Source organism: Misgurnus anguillicaudatus, chromosome 19 (assembly GCF_027580225.2).
Source record: "Misgurnus anguillicaudatus chromosome 19, ASM2758022v2, whole genome shotgun sequence".
In the NCBI taxonomy this organism is placed as follows: domain Eukaryota; kingdom Metazoa; phylum Chordata; class Actinopteri; order Cypriniformes; family Cobitidae; genus Misgurnus; species Misgurnus anguillicaudatus.
Window position 1 is genome coordinate 48,246,290 of NC_073355.2, and position 20,178 is coordinate 48,266,467.

Here is a 20,178-nt window from a genome sequence, read left to right on the forward strand (position 1 = left end):
TTGAGGTGAACCGAATAAAATTTGATTTTCATGTTGGCTTAGGCAGGATTATGATAACCACTGCTGGTTTGGTGCTGGTCATGCTGGTAAAGCCAGGGGTTGACCAGGGGAAGTTTTGTTTTCTTGTGTTAAATAAGCTAACAGAACAAATTCAGACTGATTTTAGGCCATGGATGAAGTGTTTAGTCATAGAAATGACACATTGATGATGTCAACAGAACACAACTGTTACTGTGTTACTGTTTCTGATACATTCATCACAAACACACAGGACTGATAAACTCAAACTTAGTAAAGAACACAAACAGATTTAAAGATAATGTTTTTAAGGTGGATAGGGCTTTGTTAAGGGACATTAAAATATGAGCCGGTTTGGGTCTGATCATTCACATCTGAATACATACAATATTAATTTTTAATAGTAAAGGGGATTTGATTATCTTTGTTCATTTGAATATTTTGAGACTTTCGCACAATATCTGATGTAAATCGAGTGAAATCCACAGCAACACTTTACAAACTGAATGAAAGCCCTTTTGATTTATTTAATTTTATCATTTTTTTTACATTTACCTATAAGTGCTGCTGGTATTTCCGTAATAGCCGTGTGTATACTTCGAGATATGTAAATAAACATATTCTATTTTTTCCCAGGGTCATACGTTTTTAATAAAATAACAAAGAACAGTGATATTAATAAAACATGTAAACATTATTTATGTGTGTGTATTTATTATTTCCATACGTTAAAATTCTGATGATTATTATCAAAAGAAAGTGAAAAAATTAATGCTATGCAGGTTACTAATAAAACAGTGTATTGATAAACCATTTATTATGAATAAAAAAATAGCTTAATAACTAACACCAGAGCACACAGATATTACAGGCATGTCACTTTGTATAAGATATGATTTAAGTATATTTATTATTACCATTAAGTTCAAAAAGCAATTTCACCCAATTTTGCATCATCAAAATCAGAAATATTTAGTGAACTTTAATATAAAGACAAAAAATAATGAACACCCCATTAAATGATATCCATTCACAGCAGAGTATATGGGTATAAAAGAAGACCTACACTGAAAAGTCCCATACAATTCAACATATAAAGATGTTGTCATCATTGTGATATCAAGAGCTTCTGCCTTTATCTTCTGGAGAATTTGTAGTTGGAGTAAGAAGGAGCATCCGTTTCATCAGTAGAGGCAGCTGCGAGCATAGGGAGCCCTGTCATTGGATCCTTCTTGCATCGAGCCATAGCCTCCTTGTAGGTGATCTTGTCCTTCTTGATGGGATCGATCACATTCTTTTCAAAGCTGGATTCATCCTTAAGTTGCTTGGCCAATGTAGCATCAACCAATTTTGCATCAATCGCATCCTGCAGGCTGACCCGACCTGCTCTGTTAGGGTCTACAAGGCCACCGGTCACTATCTGCGCCTGCATGAACCACACGGCACTTTCATTGGGTATAAAACCCCTGCGGGCCGCCTCTCCAACTGACATTCGCTGCTTTGACACGGGATCTTCAAAACCAGTAAAGGCTTTTTGAGCACTGAGAAGCTTGTGAAGTTGGCTCGTGTCAATAAATCCACGCTCTGCTGCCTTGTGAACAGAGAGCTTGTCCCTCTTGTTCAGGTCCACAATGCCCCCCGTGGCTGCCTGAGCTTCCAGAAGCCTCAATGCCGTATCTGCGTCGATCAATTTGCGCGTCAAGGCGCTTCTTACAGATACGCGGCTGTCTGTGGTGGTGTCTAGAATTCCAGAAATCGGAAAGTGTTCATCGGTGCTGGTGTTCACCACTGTGTTCAAGTTGCTGCTGCTGGAATAGGACGTGCGACGTGTTGTAGTGCTGGTGTTGTAGCTAGGGCTTGACGGAGGAAGAGACTGTACAGTTGTTGTCGTTTTACTCGAAACAGGGAAAGACTTTGACTTTGTCTCCCCTGCAACCAGAAGAGCAAACTCTGAAATGGACATTTTACCCTCTTTGTAGCGCTGAACGTCATACTGGGTCAATCGCCCACTCTGCAGGGCTGACTTAACAGAGTACTGCTTTCCGCTTTTACGATCCTGCAGAATAGTGGTCTCGCCGTCAGTACCAGACGTTGTGATTTCCTCCCAACTGCATTCGAGCTCTTGAAGGTGAATGTACTGATTGCGATCGATCAGACCCTCGAGAAAAGCATCGTAGGGTGACATGTCTTTTCCAGTGTCTGGGTCGAGAATGGTAATTTTGGTGGAGACATTGGTTTCTCGGGTGTTTGTTTCTGAAGTCTGCACCGTCTTTGCTTCTTTCTGCAAATTCATGATGGTGATTTCCCGTTGGTTGATTCTTTCTTTCTCCTCCAGGATTTCTCTTTCCAGCCGTTGGATCTCTGACTCCAACTTTATGCTTTTTTGCCTGACGATTTGGGTTCTCTCACTCAAGACTTTAGATTGGTGCTGGAAAGTAATGGAGATTTCCTGCTGTTGAGACTCCAGTCTTCTTAACTCCCGAAGAAGATCCTCCTTCTCTCTATTAAGTCTATCCCTTTGTAGAGTTAAGCTGGACTCTTCCTGAGAAAAAGTTGTTCTGGTTGTCTGAATTCTAGTTATTTTGGTGTTGATTCGCTTTATTTCTTCTTCTTTAAGGCATCTGGCATTAACCACCTGGGCAACTTGTTCTCGGAGACGTTCTCTTTCTGCTTCTACCGTTTGGTCCTTCTCCACTCTGATGATTTCTTTGTGGACAATTTTCTCCACAGATTTCTCTTTGGTCAGGGTCTGTATCCTTATTGTAAGGTTTCGAATATCTTTCTCCATGAGGGTAACTCTGTTGCGTTCATTTTCCATCTCAGTGCGGAGATCAAGGATAAGTTTGTCTACGCTGGGGTCTCTCTCAACTTTCAGAATCTCCTCAATAACAATCTTTTCCTCTATAGGCTTTGGACAAGTCTCCAGCTCATAGATTCTAGCTTTGATTTGTCTTAACTCCGTCTCTATTAGGACCTTTTTCTGGTGATCAACAACATCAAGCCTTTTCTGCAGTTCAATGACCAGGGATCTCTGTTGCTGCACATCCAGATCCAGCTGCCTACGAGTCTTGATCAGCTCTTCCAAATTCTTGGTTAATCTCTCATGAGTCATAATCTGGGTTGGATCTGTCTGGAGGCGCACTACTTCGTGGACCACAACCCTTTCCTCTGGTTTCTGTCTTTCCAGCACGATGTACTTGCTTTGTAGCTCAAACACATATTCCTCCACCGATTTACGCAGCTGAATTTCTTCCCGCAATTCCCTTCTAAACCGTTCAGCTTCTTTCTCCAGAAGTGGATCATTTTCATACTTTATCAGTTCTTTGGTCACAACTTGTGTCTCTACTTTTGACCTTTCAGCCTTCCATTCATCCCTATCCTTGCGCAGACGAGTGATCCGAGTCGAAATTGTGTCATAGTTGGATCGCAAAATTTTAAGTTGTTCATTCAGCCTTCTAATTTCCTTGACAACCTCAGGGCTCCTCTCTTCTTTGACAATCTCTTGAGTAACCTCCTTCAGCTCAACCTTGGGCTTTTGAGAGCGCAGAGTCTTGAGATCCACCATAATCAAGTTGATCTCATTCTCTATGCTAGTACGGCTTCTGCTTATTTCATTAAGCTCATTTCTTAGACGTCTTAGTTCCATCTCTGTCTCAGGATCAATTCTGTAGGTCTCATGGACAATCTCCTTCATCTCTACTCTTTGCTTTATCGTCTCCACGTGGCTGAATTGGAGCTGAAGGCTGGAGAATTCTTTCATCATAATAGTGGTCTCTTGAATGAGTTCTTCCAAGCTCACACGGAGACTCCTGGACTCTCTTAGGAGCTCTTCATCCTGCTCAACTTTCTTCACCTCCTTGATGACAGTTTTTGGCTGAATGGTAGGAATAATCCTTTCCAAATTATTGATCTGACTCCTAACCTGGAAAATTTCATCATTCAGGTTCTTGCACCTTATATTCTCATCTGAAATCTCATTCTTAAAGGTTAATACAGCCTTCAGCATTTCCGGGTCTTTTTCCAGCCTCACGACTTCCTTCATTACCACCTTTTCTCTCATCAAAGGTCTCTTTTGCTCCAGGACTGTGACCTCAGTTCTAATGTGCACAGATTCACTCTCCAGCACACGAATTTCCTCCTTTAATTTGAGTATCATCTCTCTGATCCTAGCTGCTTCTATGTCCAGTTTGGGGTCACGCTCAATCTCTGTAACAACCTTCTGCACTAGCTTGGGCTTTATTTCAACCACCTCATGTTCACGGCTGACAATTTTCCTGTTCACAATCTCAATTTCTGAGTGAAATGCAGAGCGCCTACTGATCTCTTCATTGATCTTCCTTCTAAGTGCTTCAATTTCAAGCTCCAGCTTCGGATCACGGTAGTAATGCACAGTTTCCTTTTCCTCAACTCGCTCTACACCTCTCCGACTTTTGAGGGAAATCATCCGTTTGCTGAAGGATTTGAGATCATTCTCAGCATGAGCACGGCGAGCAATCTCTTCAGAAAGTTCTCGCTTCAGGCTGTCAACTTCATCTATGTCTCTTTGGTTACTCTGCAGCTGTAGTTGCTGTTTCACCACCACCTGGCTCACAATTTCATCATTCTGTTCAAATGGAAACAAGCAAAAGATATGATGGTGTGTCAAAATCTCCTAGACTAACCGTGTGAATCACTGCAGATATTAAAGAAACAAAAAACTTTTAGCTGGTTTATGGATAAGAACTTTTATGCTAAGTGTGAAAGTCTGCCGCAGCATTGCTACTTCTACAATATTTCTGTAAGTTTAATTCACAATTTATTTAATAAGCTCAAACTTTTTTTGTTTTACCTTATTGACGAGATCTTTGGCCAAGACCACTTGATTCAAAAGTTGATTTTGCTCTGCAGACACTTCAGAATAAAGGTTTACAACATCTCTTTCCTGAAAAGTAAACAGTTACATAAATATTCTGACATCCACTTATATACTAAATATACTTAATTACAAACATTTTGGTTCAGAACAAATTTATTTTATTAAAATTAGCTCAACATAATCTGATATGCACCTACCTTCTTCTGCACAGATTCAGCCAGGGTGATGAATTCAGCTCCATTTGCATCTATGTTGGGTTTTCCCAGTGTGCTGCGGTATCTGTTGGCATTTACCTCATATTCCTGCAAACAGAAACAACTTATCTTTCCATTCACACTAAAACTAATCTGATGTGTTACGTTTGTGGGGTTACATACATTAAAAATCTTCTGCAGTTCGTCAGAAAGTTTTACAACCCGGTTCACTTCATCCGTCTTTCTCTTGAGGTCTTCAACTGCTCTCTGCAAGAGGAACATAAGAGACTGCTTTACTAACAATGTAATCCACTGAAACATTTAAGGTAAGGTCAGCATTAACCATTCTGAAATGTCTGGTTGTAAAGCACATCATACTGACCGTCTGAGATTTTAGCTTGGTGTGAATCTGTGAGACGCTTTCGCCAGGCCGAATCTTGTTGTTGGGCATATTGATCAGGAAAGCGTTGAGCGAGTGAACAGCACCCTCAAACTCCTGATCCTTATTGGCTGCTTCATTCAACAGAGCCGTCCTGTCGAGCACAAGGTCACACGGTTACATTTTTTCGATATTTATGCTGCATTGTCAGAAAATCAATTGCGAGTGAACTAAGACATGAAGAATAGAGTCTCTGACCTCAGCTGTAGTTGACTGGTGATGGTGGCGTATCGATTCCTCAGGCGTTTGACCTCTGACTCCTGATGGCGGATATCAGGGCAGTATTCCTGGAAGCTCTTCTGTAGAGAACTGCAGGCTTGCTCCGTCACTTCTAACTCACGGTTCAGCTGTTGAATATCCTCTTTTCTGGAGTCGACATCTTTAATCATGTCCTGAAGAGAAGACAATGACAGACATCCATAAATATATTTGCTGTGCTCTGAATTACATACGTGTTATATCATGCATAATCATTTCTCATATTTTTTGCACTCAGTGTATTGAAAAACACTTTACCTTGAGTTTTTTGGAGTGACTGTTGAGGTTATTGGGCTCATCGACAATTACAGCATCAACAGAGAGTTTGTCCTCAAACCCTGTGATCATGTTGTCCACCTTCTTGGTCTGTTTCTCCAGAAACATGGCTGCTGTTGTCCTGAGAAAAGACAAAAATACATTTAATATCTGCAATTAAAATCCTTAATATACACAGTACACAGATACAATGAACCTTACAGTGAAAATATATATTTCTTTTGCACTATAACTGCTTTAATGTGGTAAAATCTTTAAGCATGCTAAACTGTGCAATTGTTCCTTGTGCCAGGCATAGATGTGCAAATCTTTAGTATATCACTGTACTGTGCCATCATGCCATTGGCACGGCATAGTATAATCATGGCAACACCATAGTATGCATTTATGAAAAAAGGCTTCAGACACTTTTATACCATGCATATGTTTATAAAACCTTACTGCACAGATTTGTGTGTTATCTTACTTCTTATTGTAGAGATCACAGAGGGCTGTGAGGTCATCGATCTTGTTGTTGGCTACGTTGAGTTTTTGAAGCTGTGTAGAAGCGTTGGGTCCCAGGGGCTTCTGGGATAGCAGGGGCTGCAAGTCTCTCTGAATGGAGGATTTCTCTGCCTCCAGGTTTCTCAGAATCACAACAAACTTCTGAAAAAGTTCAAATCAAACAGAAAGTTTCTAACATGTTTGCAAACACAAGGTCCAGGGCATGAATAGATGCGCTTTTTTTTAAATTGGGCACTATTCAATACATCATAAAGCTGAAAGAGTCAGGATATTATTTAATATAACTCTGACTGTATTTGGTTGAAAGAAGAAAGTTATTTTCACCAAGGATGGCTTAAGGGTGAGTTTTTGGGTGAACTGTTATCTTAATTTCCAAAGTTTAGCTTAACCATAAATAAGTTTTAAAGTACAAATGATACACACATACTATTTGGGCTTCAGAATTAGAAATATTAAAGCTTTAACCCCATGGTAAACTAAAGATATAACTAAACTAACTGTCTCGACTATCTTTCACAGTGATGTATGTCCTTACCTCATGATCCTTGATTCTGGCAGAGAGATCTCCAACAGGGTCAGACCGGTCCAAAGGACGTCTCATTCGGTTCTGTAAGTCTTTCTCGAGCTTCAACAGATCTCCGTTGATTCGATCCAGCTCACCATTTGTGGCATCAGACGTTAAATCTACAGGAGCCTTTGATAGAGATGCTGCAGAGAAAATGATCACAAGCGACATATGGTCAGATCAAGAGAAATCCAAACTGACGCCATTACTATCTCAATAAATGTTATTACTCACATGATTCAAAACATTTTTCATTATCTTTTCTTAAAATGTTAAACACATGCATGTGTTTCACAAACATCACGTTTGATAATAAATGATATCATATGACCAAGTTCTGCTTGCTTTATTTAGCATTAATGATTTGGCACTCACTTGTTCTCACAGTCCTCACAACGTCCCCATTTGACGTCTTCACTTGAGACTGCAGAGTAGATCTCGTCTTCTTGAGATCTGAGAAATCCCTGCTCAGACTGAACACAAGCACATAATCATTACAGCTGTCAGCATCTCACATTTGAAACAGGAAGTAGCCGGGCGGGTCGAGTCTCAAGATCTTACCTGTCCACCGTGTCGATGGCAGCCGGATCAGGTGGAGGGATTAGAAAACAGACTCCTGGCATGGTCTTGGTCCTTCCAGTGCTGGTTTTCACCTCCCAGTTTTCCTCTCTGGGATCAGAGGCCAGTGTGAACTTGTCACCTCTTTTCACAGAGTCCTGTAGGGGGCAGCAGAGAGACGTGAGGATCAACACAAAGGCATTCTGGACACAACTATAAATGTATTATTGACATTATTGAGTGCAGTGTGTGTACAGTGTGTTACCTTCTCTGTATTCCAGTCACACAGGGAAATAACATTGACAGGTTTATTGGTCGTATTTCGTCTGAGGTGTATAGGAGCCAGGGTGCTACAGGACTCTCTCAGGTCATTAAGTCTCCGATCATTTCTGGCGATGGCTCTCTCTTCACCCTGAACACACAATTTTAACATTAATACTAAACTGAAGAAACTCTGCTGTGATTTATGTGTAATATGATATTTGTGTGTTTGTACCTCCAGCTGCAGTAATATCTCAGTGTTGCTCATGTTTCTCAGTACTGATGGTTCTGTAGTGGATTTGATTCTCTTCAGAGACTCATTGAACGTCTCCACATCCAGTTGATACTGATATCAAAAACATTACACAAAAATATTTCATTAAAACTCACATTACACTACTCTGTGGACAAATATATAGACAGTGTTAATGGGCTTTTTCTAGTATGCTAAAGTTAAAGTACGGTAGATTACAAAGTATGCATTCACTCACCTTTTTGTATTTTTCTACATTCTCCAGGTGTGTATCCTGACACAAGCACAGATTCATGAAACGCTGCCACTCATCATTGATGTTTTCAGCGCAGGACTGAAATGAATGCATGCATGAATGAATGAACGGTCAAAAAAAATAAGTACACGAATGAGTATATTAATTAATAAATGAGCAAAAGAGTAATGAATAAATTGGAGAATAAGTGATGAATGAGAGTGAGAGTGAGTGAGTGAGTGAGTGAGAGAGTGAGAGAGTGAGTGAGTGAGTGAGTGAGTGAGTGAGTGAGTGAGTGAGTGAGAGAGTGAGTGAGTGAGAGAGTGAGTGAGAGAGCTAGCAAGAAAGATAGAGTGAGCAAGGAACTCATTTTCTCTGTTTAAGTGAGTGAGAGAGAGAAAGAGAGTGAATGAGTCTGAGTGAGTGAGTGAGTGAGTGAGTGAGTGAGTGAGTGAGTGAGTGGGTGAGAGAGAGAGAGAGTGAGTGAGTGAGTGAGTGAGTGAGTGAGTGAATAAGGGACAAAGAGTGAGTAAATTATAAAATGATGAATAAAGCAAGCATGCATGTATTGAATGAATAAGCAAGAGAGTGAGTGAGTGAGTGAGTGAGTGAGTGAGTGAGTGAGTGAACAAGTGAGCAAGCAAGTCAGTGAGTGAGAGAGAGAGAGAGAGAGAGAGAGAGAGAGAGAGAGAGAGAGAGAGATAGAAAGAAAGATAATGTAAGCAAGGAACTCGTTATCTCTGTTTAAATGAGTGAGAGAGAGTGAGCAAGTGAAAAAGTGAGTGAGTGAGTGAGTGAGTGACCAAGGGACAGTGAGCAAGCAAATGATAAAATGATGAACGAATAAGCAAGCATGCATTGAACGAGTGAGCAAGTGAATAAGCGAGTGAGTGAATACCCCAATAGCAGCTGATCCGGGGTGATCATTCTTAACGAGAGTCTGAGCCTCCTGAAGGATTTTGTCCACCTCCCTTTCATGGCTCAACAGTCCGTTGTTCTTAAATCTCTGCAGACAGAGCACACATTATTAATAAACACTACACGACATTCATCTCATTATCAATATATAAAATACTCAATGAAATATCAGTGAACACCTTGATTTTACTCAAATTCAGCTTTATTTATGGACTACCGGCACATCCGGGAACTTGACTGTCAATTTCATCACCGCCCCTTTTTTGGGGGAAAACAAACAAGTCTTTCCATAGACTTCCATACAAAATTACGGAACAAAGCAACGTTCGTACACAGCCGGCAGGTGTAAATAACTTAAGAAATCACTCAGATTAAACATATCGAGTAATTATCTGTCCACCCTGCTCGTTATAGAGCGGAAAGATACATCAACAGATTTAATTTGGTCAATTTAAAAAGATGTCCCTTTCATTCTCCCAGTGTCAAATTTGTGTAATGCTGCGTTCACACCAGCCGCGGTAGACGCAATTCTGCCTCATTGCGCGAATTGAACGTTGCTGCGGCAAACGCGTGAGTTGAAAATTTTGAACTTTGGCGGAAAAACAGCCGCGTTAACCAATCAGGGGCTTGCTCTAGTAGTGACGTGATTACAGAAAGGGAGCCACAGAAGCCCCTCCCATGACGCGAATTTCCACGGGAATGTCTCGATGAGTAGAATTTCATGCACGACTTTTACGCACAAATAAAGCGAGTAAACTTAAAATGTTCAAGCGGCAAACTAGGTGTGGTAGATGTAAATTTGACGCCTCAGACGCGGGTGGTGTGAACCCACGGTAACAATGCTACCCAGTGGCCAGAAATGAATTTACTGCGTATTTCAAAGTTACTTCGTATTTATATATTATGTCTTTATATTTAGAGTACTGAGTGCACTTTTCCGTCCAGCCATACAACTATTTCCAGCAATCACTGGGTAGCGTTGTTACACAAATTTGATGCTGGGTGAGTGAAAGGGACATGTAAATCGACCAAATTAACTCTGTTGATGTATCTTTCACGCTCTATGACACGCATGGTGGACATATAATAACTTGACATGTTTAATCTGAGTGATTTTTTAAGTTTTTTAACCTACCGGCTGTGTACGAACGTTGCTCTGCTCCGCCACTTTGCATGGAAGTCCATGGTAAGACTCATTTGTTTTCCCCCGAAGTGGGCGTGAACCTGTTCAGAGACATTATATGACGTTGCGCCGGTTGTGCGTATAGGGAAGTAACAAATTAAGAGTGATGTGATGCTACTGATTTTAATTTTTGCTATTGATAATTTTCATGTGATGTCACACACTTAGCGGAACGCCCCACTGGAGGGCAAGAGGAATTTCCACAAAATATGTCTGGCAAGAATCTGGTGGCTTTCTTGCCCTCCAACCCCCCTGGTGGGTCACGTGACTGAAAACTATCTATTAACTATAATTTTCATAATTGTGAGTACTATAGTCTGCTCTCTGATAACAGATAAGGTCGCACACCAGGTGGGAAGCGTTCCATCACATCGCACCATGTATCTTAAATTAAAATCTAACACATCATTTTCTATGAATGTACACACACTGCTGTCCACTATGAGCCTGGACACTGCTCAAATCCCTGCTGCGCCACATATTTTTCCCAAATCATTAACGATCAACATAGGCTGAGAATGTGCCCATCCGGTGTATGATACCTGCAAGTTGTCCTCAACGCGACACAACGCTGTGCTTCCTGCCTGTTTGCGACCTCCTTAAGAGTTTATGATATCTGTTTGTGTCACACTGATACAGATGCTGATGTCTCTTTCTCTCACCTCATACTCCATGCGCACTTCAGCGCTGTCAATCATCCGATCGCTCCAGTCTCTCCTCATGATCTTCTTCTCTTGTTCAGTAAGAAAGAGCGTCTCTTTATTACAGCGCTGCATGAAGTCATAGAGCGATGAGAGATACTGACTGCGCTTCTGAGACGCTTCCTACATACAGAAAACAAACACAAAAGTCTCATTGAAGTTGTGCAGACATAATCTTTCACAGATCATAGTAGTTATTGAGATGTAAGGAGACGTTACCTGCAGACCTGCATACTGCTTTTGAAGGGCAGACGGATTCTGTTGTTGAGAGAAACATCAGGGGAAATCAGTCAGTATGAATATGTTTGTTATTAAATGTTTTAATGCAGTTTATAAAGTTGATCACTGACATCACTGGACTTTATGGCCGTGCGATACGCCTCAATCTCCTTATGCAGAATATTATGGGCTGCGATCTGTTTCTCTACATCAGAGAGATTCGGACCGTAACGCTCTCCCACAATCGATTTCTGAAACACACAGACATCGCAAATCAACAACACAACCTGACTGAAATAAACTTTTTGTCAACGTAACTGTAGTTTCAGCAGAACTCACTATATTTCAAATTACTACAACAGTTTTGCACCTAATAGGTGTATTAGTTTCTATGTACTTTGAAAGCACCAGAACATGATGATTTTTCATAGAACAAGAGAAGATATATTTTACAGACGTCGTGCATGATGTACTTTATGTTTTGGCAATAATGTTTTGTTGACCGTGGCTGTGATGACAGGTGGGATTAGATCTTACCTGTTTTTCAGACATAAGTTGGCTAAAGTCCACACCAGGAGATAAAGAGAGCTCAAGAAGCTGCCCATAAAGATCTCTATATATCCCACAGGATTTAGTCCAGCGATCATGAAGATTACTCACACTGGAGAAGAGATAGACAGATTTCAAAGGGTTTGAGAATGACCTCAGGCATAGTTATAGACTATTCTTAAATGAAACATCTGGCTTATATAAAAAGAAACAAATACAATTTCTGTTTAATATCTCAATTGTTTCTCCTATAGACAGTGATGACATTAAATAGGGAGCAAATGTAAGACTGGGATTTTTTCAGATGTTTCTCTCCTGCAGCATCTTCTGTACTTTGAGAAGAAATATAATTCTCATATATCTCATTTTCTTATCTCATTGAGTGCGTTTACATGCCGTCTTACTTCGATTATGCTTTATAAACTGATAATGTGTGGGGCCATGTAAATGCCTAATAAAAATATGGAAAGCCCATAAACGGCGTAAACAAAAAACAATCGGCACAGGTAATTTTTTGCTCATTACCCCAATTTTGCATTGGATGTAAATCCCTTAATCGGCTTTCTCGCAGTTTTGTTCATGTGCGCATGTCTCCGTGTGTGAAAGATAAACATCACACATAAAACTAAGCGCAAACTAACGCAATAAAGTCTGCCCTCGACTCAAGCAGTTGGCAGAGAAACTGCAAAAATAAAAGCTCATGTTACATTTACAGGTTCTGCAGACATGAGAAGAGATACAACAGTATAGCTTAAGACAGATTTACCATCTGCTTTTTGAACAACTATTATGCACTACCGACTGTGACGTCACTGTCTGCAAACAACCTGACAAATCTCCAAATCCCATGTAAACGCAATTTTCTGCATTGCCGTTTGTTAATTTGCATGTACAAGCATGAAAACAGTTTTCTATAATAAGCAGATTTTTGATAGGTATCTGCTTATTCTGCGCATGTAAACAATCTAATTGTCTTATCTTATTTTCATATCTCATTCTCATATCTCATATCTCATATCTCATATCTCATTTTCATATCTCATTCTTATATCTCATTCTCATATCTCATTCTTACATCTCATTTTCATATCTCATTCTCATATCATATTCTTATATTTCATTCTTATATCTCATTTTCATATCTCATTCTCATATCATATTTTTATATTTCATTCTTATATCTCATTTTCATATCTCATTCTCATATCATATTTTTATATTTAATTCTTATATCTCATTTTCATATCTCATTCTCATATCATATTTTTATATTTCATTCTTATATCTCATTTTCATATCTCATTCTCATATCTCATATCTCATTCTCATATCTCACTATTATGCACTACAGACGGTGACGTCACTGTCTGCAAACAACCCGACAAATCTCCAAATCCCATGTAAACGCAATTTTCTGAATTGCCGGTTTATTAATTTGTTTTTGATAGTTATCTGCTTATTCTGCGCATTTAAACAATCTCATTGTCTTACCTCATTTTCATATCTCATTTTCATATCTCATTCTCATATCTCATTTTCATATCTCATTCTTATATCTCATTCTCATATCTCATTCTTATATCTCATTCTTATATCTCATATCTCATTCTCATATCTCATATCTCATTCTCATATCTCATTCTCATATGTCATTCTTATATCTCATTCTCATATCTTATTCTCATATCTTATTCTCATATCTCATTCACATATCTCATATCTCATATCTCATTCTCATATCTCATATCTCATATCTCATATCTCATATCTCATATCTCATTCCTGAGATTTGTTCAGGATGTGATGTCACTCACTCTAGCTCGATTTCATTGGCCTGTGGGTGCTTGAGTCTCTTGGCTTTGTCTACATCCAGGAAGAGATCCTTCAATAAACCCTCAGCTTGACCCAGATTGTCGGCGGCCGAACGCTGATTTTTGAATGCATAGTTTTTCCGCTCATTTAGTTTGTCCTGAATGAAGAAATACAGAGAAGTTTAAGTTTAAACACCTTATTGTTTGTTTGATCTTACCCTCTATTGCTCTACACAATTTAATTATTAAATATAATGATAAACATATACAGTACAATAAACTCGGATGTCTATAGGAGACATTTCAAAGATCTCTCTGTCTTTCTGAAGGTCCATGGGGCCGTTTCCCTTACAGGGCTTATCCTAGTCCCAGACTAAAATGCATGTTTGTCTTAATTTTAAAACATCTTGCACTGACGTATCTTGACATATATCCCCGCCATTGTTTTGTCTCATGATCCACACCAGTATTGTTTTATGTAAGGTTTGTTTGTAAAAACTTCCTAAAAGTCCTAATATAACTAAGGGCTAGTCCTGGATTAATCTAAACCCTGTCCGGGAAACCGCCCCAATGTGTCAGCACGAAACTACATGTATTGTATTACCTAGGAAGGGCCCTTAATAGTACATATCTTTATTTACTATATTAATCTGAGGTATCTTCAAAATAAAGGTCCTTGAAAGGATATTCATAGCGATGCCTTAGAAGAACCATTTTTGGTTAAGTCAAGAATTTCTTTTTTACCCCAGTTTTTTTAAACAGAAAAGTTGTTCAGATGTTTAAGGTTCAGCCCAAAATAGCTATTCTATGAAATTTTGAAGTGCATAATAAGTTTTTACTAAAAACACCACAGGTAGGTGTTTGTGTGTGCGCTTCTCATGCCTCATTGAGCAGTTTCTCGGCCTGCAGGATGTTCTTCTCCACCTGATCTGCGTTTTGCTGTAAGCGAGTGATTAGAGCCAGCATGTCAGCCTGTGACCTGAACAAAAAACAACATGAAAGAAATTCGTCACTCGGTTATTCCATAAACTCTATATTTCACTTTGTGTTATATACAATGCAAGCAAGAATGCATACTATATCATCTACTAGGCTTTTCTACGTTGCTGTGTGAAAGTGATGTAACTGCTTTCAGATGCACAACATGTCACCTAACATCACATTAACACCATATAAGACCAGACTGTATTCCTTTATAACGCAGAAGTCTGGCTACGTGCCATCATCACTCAACAACAGGCCGAACAAGAAATTCATAGCTCGGAAAATCCTTCTAAACTTTGCGTGGCAATATAAAGGGCAAAACCCGCCTGCATCTGCATTCCACACACGCCAATCACTCAACTTTCCCTGGAACATTTACATCTCGCTTTCTATCTAATTTTCTTTTCTGTCTGTTCATTGTTCGGACATTCCAGCAGGTGTTACGCAAGCGGGCGCGCCTCGCCGAATGATACAGGTGTAAAGGAGTGTCTTAAGGAATGCCGAGGCTGGAACTCTCGGAATTCTGCCTCTTGTCTCTCAGTATCCCCACACAGCAGGAAGAGATTCCTGTTCTGGTCTAACTTCGGTAGCATTAACCGTCACACCCTGGAGGTGTGGCAGGATCACTCTCTATACACAAACAACAAAAGCACTTGCTTCTATTAATGTCTCGCTCGACCGTCTGAGCATCTGAAGGTCAGCTGTCAATGCTTTTGTAGGTTATGGTGCATTGAACAGAGATGGGGCAGTGATGTTATCTCAATGGACATACACAGGTAGCGGCGAGCGTGCAGGCATTTGCATGCTGGAATTGGATGTTTAGAGCGATCTCAAACTGAATTGATGTATGTTTGTGTCCTGTTAGTTTCAAGTGTGACTCACAGAGTTGTGTGAAGCCGGATACAGAGAAACCCTCATACACACATATACACACCTCTTTGACCTGATCAGCTGGATTGACATTATTTCACAATAATAGACGTTGACTCATGTGCACCTCAAGACACACAATGTGAAATCAGGAAAAACACAAAAACACACAGACTAAGCTCGATGAGTATTTTTGACAAATGTTTTTTTTTTTTGCTGTAAAGTAAGGTTGTATTTGTTAACATTTGTAAATGCATTAGGTAACATGAACTACTAATGAGCAATATAGTTTAAACATTGTATTGCATTAACTAATATTAACAAAGATTAAAAAATTCTAAATTAGTAATTTTTGTTAATATTATTTAATGCAATAACATTTTTAAGGTTAGTTCATTGTGCATTAATTTATGTTAACAGTTACGATTTTTATTTTAAAAATGTATAAGTACAAAGATACAAAAGTTTTAAAAGGTGTCATCATAGATCCTAATATGTGTCATTTAGGTACAGATATGTACCTTTGAGATACCAGTATGTATCTCAAAAATATAAGCCTTTTTTATTTTAATGATAAAAGGTACAAAAGTTTTAAAAGATGTCGTAATAGGTCCTAATATGTGCTATTTAAGTTCAGAAATGTATCTTTGGGGTACCAGTATGTATCTCTAAAATATAAAAGGTATCTTTTAAATAAAAAAGGTACAAGAAAAAAGGTACAACAATGTACAAAAGTTGTCACCTTTTAAAAAGTTCACTTTTGTACCTTCTTGTACTTTTTTTCTGGGAGCATAAATGCAGAAACTCACAGGAATGAAGATTAATAAATGCTGTATTGTTCAGTGTTAACTAATGCATTAACTAATGACAATATGAGATGAATATACTTCAGGTCCTGCTGACTGGTCACCATATCACTTATTATTTTTCCTGTTCAAAAACACTGTCATGTGGTGTAACCAATTCACTTTTAACGTTGCAAATATTCAACATAGTTTTTGAATTAATATATAAAATGATAATATTTTTTCATTTAAGGACAATAAAATGTGCAATTTGCAATATATGTCCAATATTCCCAATTTTTTCCCCACACGGTAAAAAATACTTTGCTGCCTTAAAATGTTTTGTTAAATCAACTCAAATTTACAAGTCTTGTCAACAGAGATGAGTTGTCACAACTTATAAAATATAGTTGAGAAAAGTCAACTTACTTTTTATAAGTTATAACAACTCACCTGTAGTTATAACAACTCATCTCTAGTCAAGATAAATAATAGTAAGTTGAAATGACTTGTAAATTCGAGTTGATTCAACAAAAATTTTTAAGGCAGCAAAGTATTTTTTACAGTGCAATATATTCCCAATTTGTCTTTCTTTGAAGCAATGAAACATTGTAAAAAGCGCTCTACATGTAAATGTAAGATGAATTGAATAACTATAACAGTATAATAACGATACCATGTCACACATCAACTGTCTGTCGTGTCACTAGATAAGTATTGTCTATTGTGCTCTGTTTATCCGTATAAGTGTAGTGTGCTTAAATTACACAACATCATTTGAAGGCCACACCACACAATATGCTGTTCAACTGTCAAACCGGTCAAAATAATCAAACTTTTTTTTACTATCAGCGACTTTATCCAATAATTTCAAATCAATATACGTCCATGAACCCCTCAGTATCGACGTAATCACCCTGTAAAACCACCCATGTGTGTGTCAGATATAGCCCTACCCTGCCGTAAAGATAAATCACATCAGGCACTGAACATTATCACACATACATAAATCAAAACAGCATTCAGCGTATTTTAGCTTGAAACCGATTTAAGAAACCTATAATTCACTCGGAGCACACCTCTTCATTCGCGTTATGTAATTTAAATTAATAATTACCCATAAGGCTTTAGCTACAGGCAAGTGCTGAAGGTAAACATCAGAGGTAAGTCAACAGAAACTGTATGAATAGATTAATTAGGAAAGTGAAGAAGACAAATGGTGACACGGTGACATGCAGAAGTTATAATAAACTCACATTGAGGTCTTCGAAGGGCTCTGCTCCTTTTTCTTTAACATCCTGAGACTGTCTGCGGTCCGACTGTCTTCTGCTGTCGAGGTCTCTCTTCTGTCCTCTGTTATGGAGTTGTCACCTGTGGTAGCTCCGCCCACTGAAACAGGTGTGTCACATTCATTTAACATAGGACGACTGGCCATACCAGTTTACTCTCTCCCACTCTCAATACTTCTTTCAATACCTTTCCATCAGACAAAAACCATTATGGCGAAAAAATTGATGTGCAAAGTCCAAACAGGCCCATATCACAGTCATGACCCTAATATAAACATTAACATTGTCAATAAAACAAAAGCACAGATCAAATATACAAAACTCCTCCTTGTATTGATTTAAGATGAGCCCTATGAAAATAAGACTCATGTATCTTATCTCGTATAAATATATAGCGCATAAATATGAATGAAATAGCATGAAGTTCATACAAAACTACTTAATGCATTTTCATCCTATCCATTCATAAATAATGAATGCAAACTGTAGGTACAATAAAGATTCAGTCACAGCCGCTGTGTCAAATATGACTCACAGTGAGTTTAAATTCACGAGACTCATAATCTGTCATGCAGGTTTGTGTGGTGGACAGGAATGTTGTGTTTCCAGTCACATACATTGACTCTCTCTCTCTCTCTCTCTCTCTCTCTCTCTCTCCATATGAGGTATCTCATCACTAACAACATACTTACTGTCTGTAATTAGACCATTTACATCTCATAGATTTGACCAAAGGCATGTAACCCCTGACATGAGACACATTCAAGTGAAAAGGTGTAAAAACACCTCAGGTTGGCAATAATGCACGCAAGCAAACTATTGAAAGTCACACTTGTGGCTGTATGTTAATGCACTTCTGTTCCCAGCATTACTGCTGTTATATCACATCCTCTGATGCGGTTGCAGTTAATGCCTTTGTATCTTCACTGTAAAAAATACTTTGCTGCCTTAAAATTTTTCGTTGAATCAACTTGGATTTACAGGTCATTTCAACTTACTATTATTTATCTTGACAAGAGATGAGTTGTTATAACTACAGGTGAGTTGTTATAACTTATAAAATTAAGTTGACTTTTCTCAACTATATTTTATAGTCCGTTTCAGCAGTAACAACATAAACAAGCGGCTGTCGTGGTCCGCACGTAACTTCCGGTAAACTCCGCTAAGAATAAATAGCAACAAAGTTCTTTAAATGTAGTTTATTTATATAACAAGCAAAATAACAACACATAGATTACATAGGGAACCAAGACATTTGTGATTTTCGACGAGATATTTTTTCAAGAGATCAGTTTAGCAACTAGTCAGACCATTAAAAAAAACGAAACCGGAAGGAAAGTTCGGATCCAGACGTATATCTTGTGCGTCTGATGAAACCATCTATAAGTTGTGACAACTCATTTCTGTTGACATGACTTGTAAATCTGAGTTGATTTAACATAAAATGTTAAGGCAGCAAAGTATTTTTTACAGTGTTTGTTTAATTTTGTATTGCAATGAAGGTTGTCCTTTTTGTCCACAAAAAGAAACTCTTTTTTATGCATTCATGCACTGTCAAAGGCTAAAACCTTTATTTGATATATTGGGAACGCTTTGTACTTCTTTTAATGTGTTGTTTTCAATGAAAATATTTATTTGTGGTTTTAAGTATTTAAGAAGTTGTAAACAAAAATCTCAGTTGTTGAACTTTTTGCTTGGTCAGAAATAAATGACAATTTATGCCACTAGAAAAAAAAAATTGAGACCAGTGTTTTTTGTGACTTCGTTTTTTTCAAGACTTGTGAAATCTAGAATTTTGATTGATTTCCATTATTATAAATTAATGCATGATCTTTCACTGTTTGAATCAATTTGGTGCATAAATTGGATTCTCTGTGAGACTAGCCTCTTTCACACAGTAATTCTGGTAAATTACCATGAATTTACCAGAATGAATTTACCAATAAATACAAAAATGTGCTGTTCACACATGCAGTGACGTTCCGTCTTTTTACCAGTAAGACATCATTCACACATCAGTATCAAAATACCGGTAAACTCGGAGAGAAAGCGGAAGTTACCTGTGGCGCGCGGCCGGCGAGCTCCGTCCGTGTCCTATTTGTAAACGGCGGGTTATGACTTAATATCCACGGTCCGTATTTTGTTGTTTTCACATCTGTGGCAAACAACATTGCGTTAGGCGGCGTCAAATGGAACCTGCACGTTTGCACATTAGGCTTCACAGATGGTGTGCTAAGGACGTCGGCAATTTGGCAATTAGATGGTAAGCTGTTTTAAACAACTTTGGTGAAGAAATGTGGATGTTAACTTAAGGTGTGCTCGACTTTTAAGCAACATGTGTGTGGACACGTCCGTAAACAGCCTGGGGGAAACCGCGTCACCTGTATAAAAAACTTTCTGATTGGCCCGATCTGTCAGCGCGGTCTGACGTCGTCCGTTCTAAATGCCGGTAA

The 20,178-nt window shown here is 38.6% G+C and overlaps 1 protein-coding gene across 1 annotated transcript; it reads right to left on the reverse strand.

The window, feature by feature from the left end:
- Positions 1–555: 555 nt before the first annotated feature.
- evplb (envoplakin b) lies at positions 556–17,886 on the reverse strand. Its single transcript, XM_055195000.2, has 22 exons — positions 17,693–17,886; positions 14,680–14,776; positions 13,801–13,955; positions 11,975–12,098; positions 11,569–11,688; positions 11,438–11,476; positions 11,180–11,341; positions 9,315–9,422; positions 8,420–8,515; positions 8,164–8,274; positions 7,933–8,079; positions 7,671–7,825; positions 7,485–7,582; positions 7,080–7,252; positions 6,507–6,685; positions 6,023–6,161; positions 5,705–5,898; positions 5,450–5,600; positions 5,251–5,334; positions 5,071–5,175; positions 4,847–4,939; positions 556–4,621 (listed from the first exon to the last, which is right to left on the reverse strand). Exons 1-22 carry the CDS (start codon positions 17,869–17,871, stop codon positions 1,154–1,156), a joined length of 6,177 nt encoding a protein of 2,058 aa, XP_055050975.2. The 5' UTR covers positions 17,872–17,886; the 3' UTR covers positions 556–1,153.
- Between the last annotated feature and the right edge of the window lie 2,292 nt (positions 17,887–20,178).

What these genes read in the sequence shown, in the direction of transcription:
- evplb (XM_055195000.2), bottom strand. Translation starts at nt 17,871, where the DNA reads ATGGCCAGTCGTCCTATGTTAAATGAATGTGACACACCTGTTTCAGTG. An exon ending in CCAAGCTAAAATCTCAGACG is followed by an intron (nt 5,335 to 5,449) that starts GTCAGTATGATG and finishes TTCCTCTTGCAG; the next exon opens with AGAGCAGTTGAAGACCTCAA. An exon ending in AACTGCAGAAGATTTTTAAT is followed by an intron (nt 5,176 to 5,250) that starts GTATGTAACCCC and finishes TTCTGTTTGCAG; the next exon opens with GAATATGAGGTAAATGCCAA.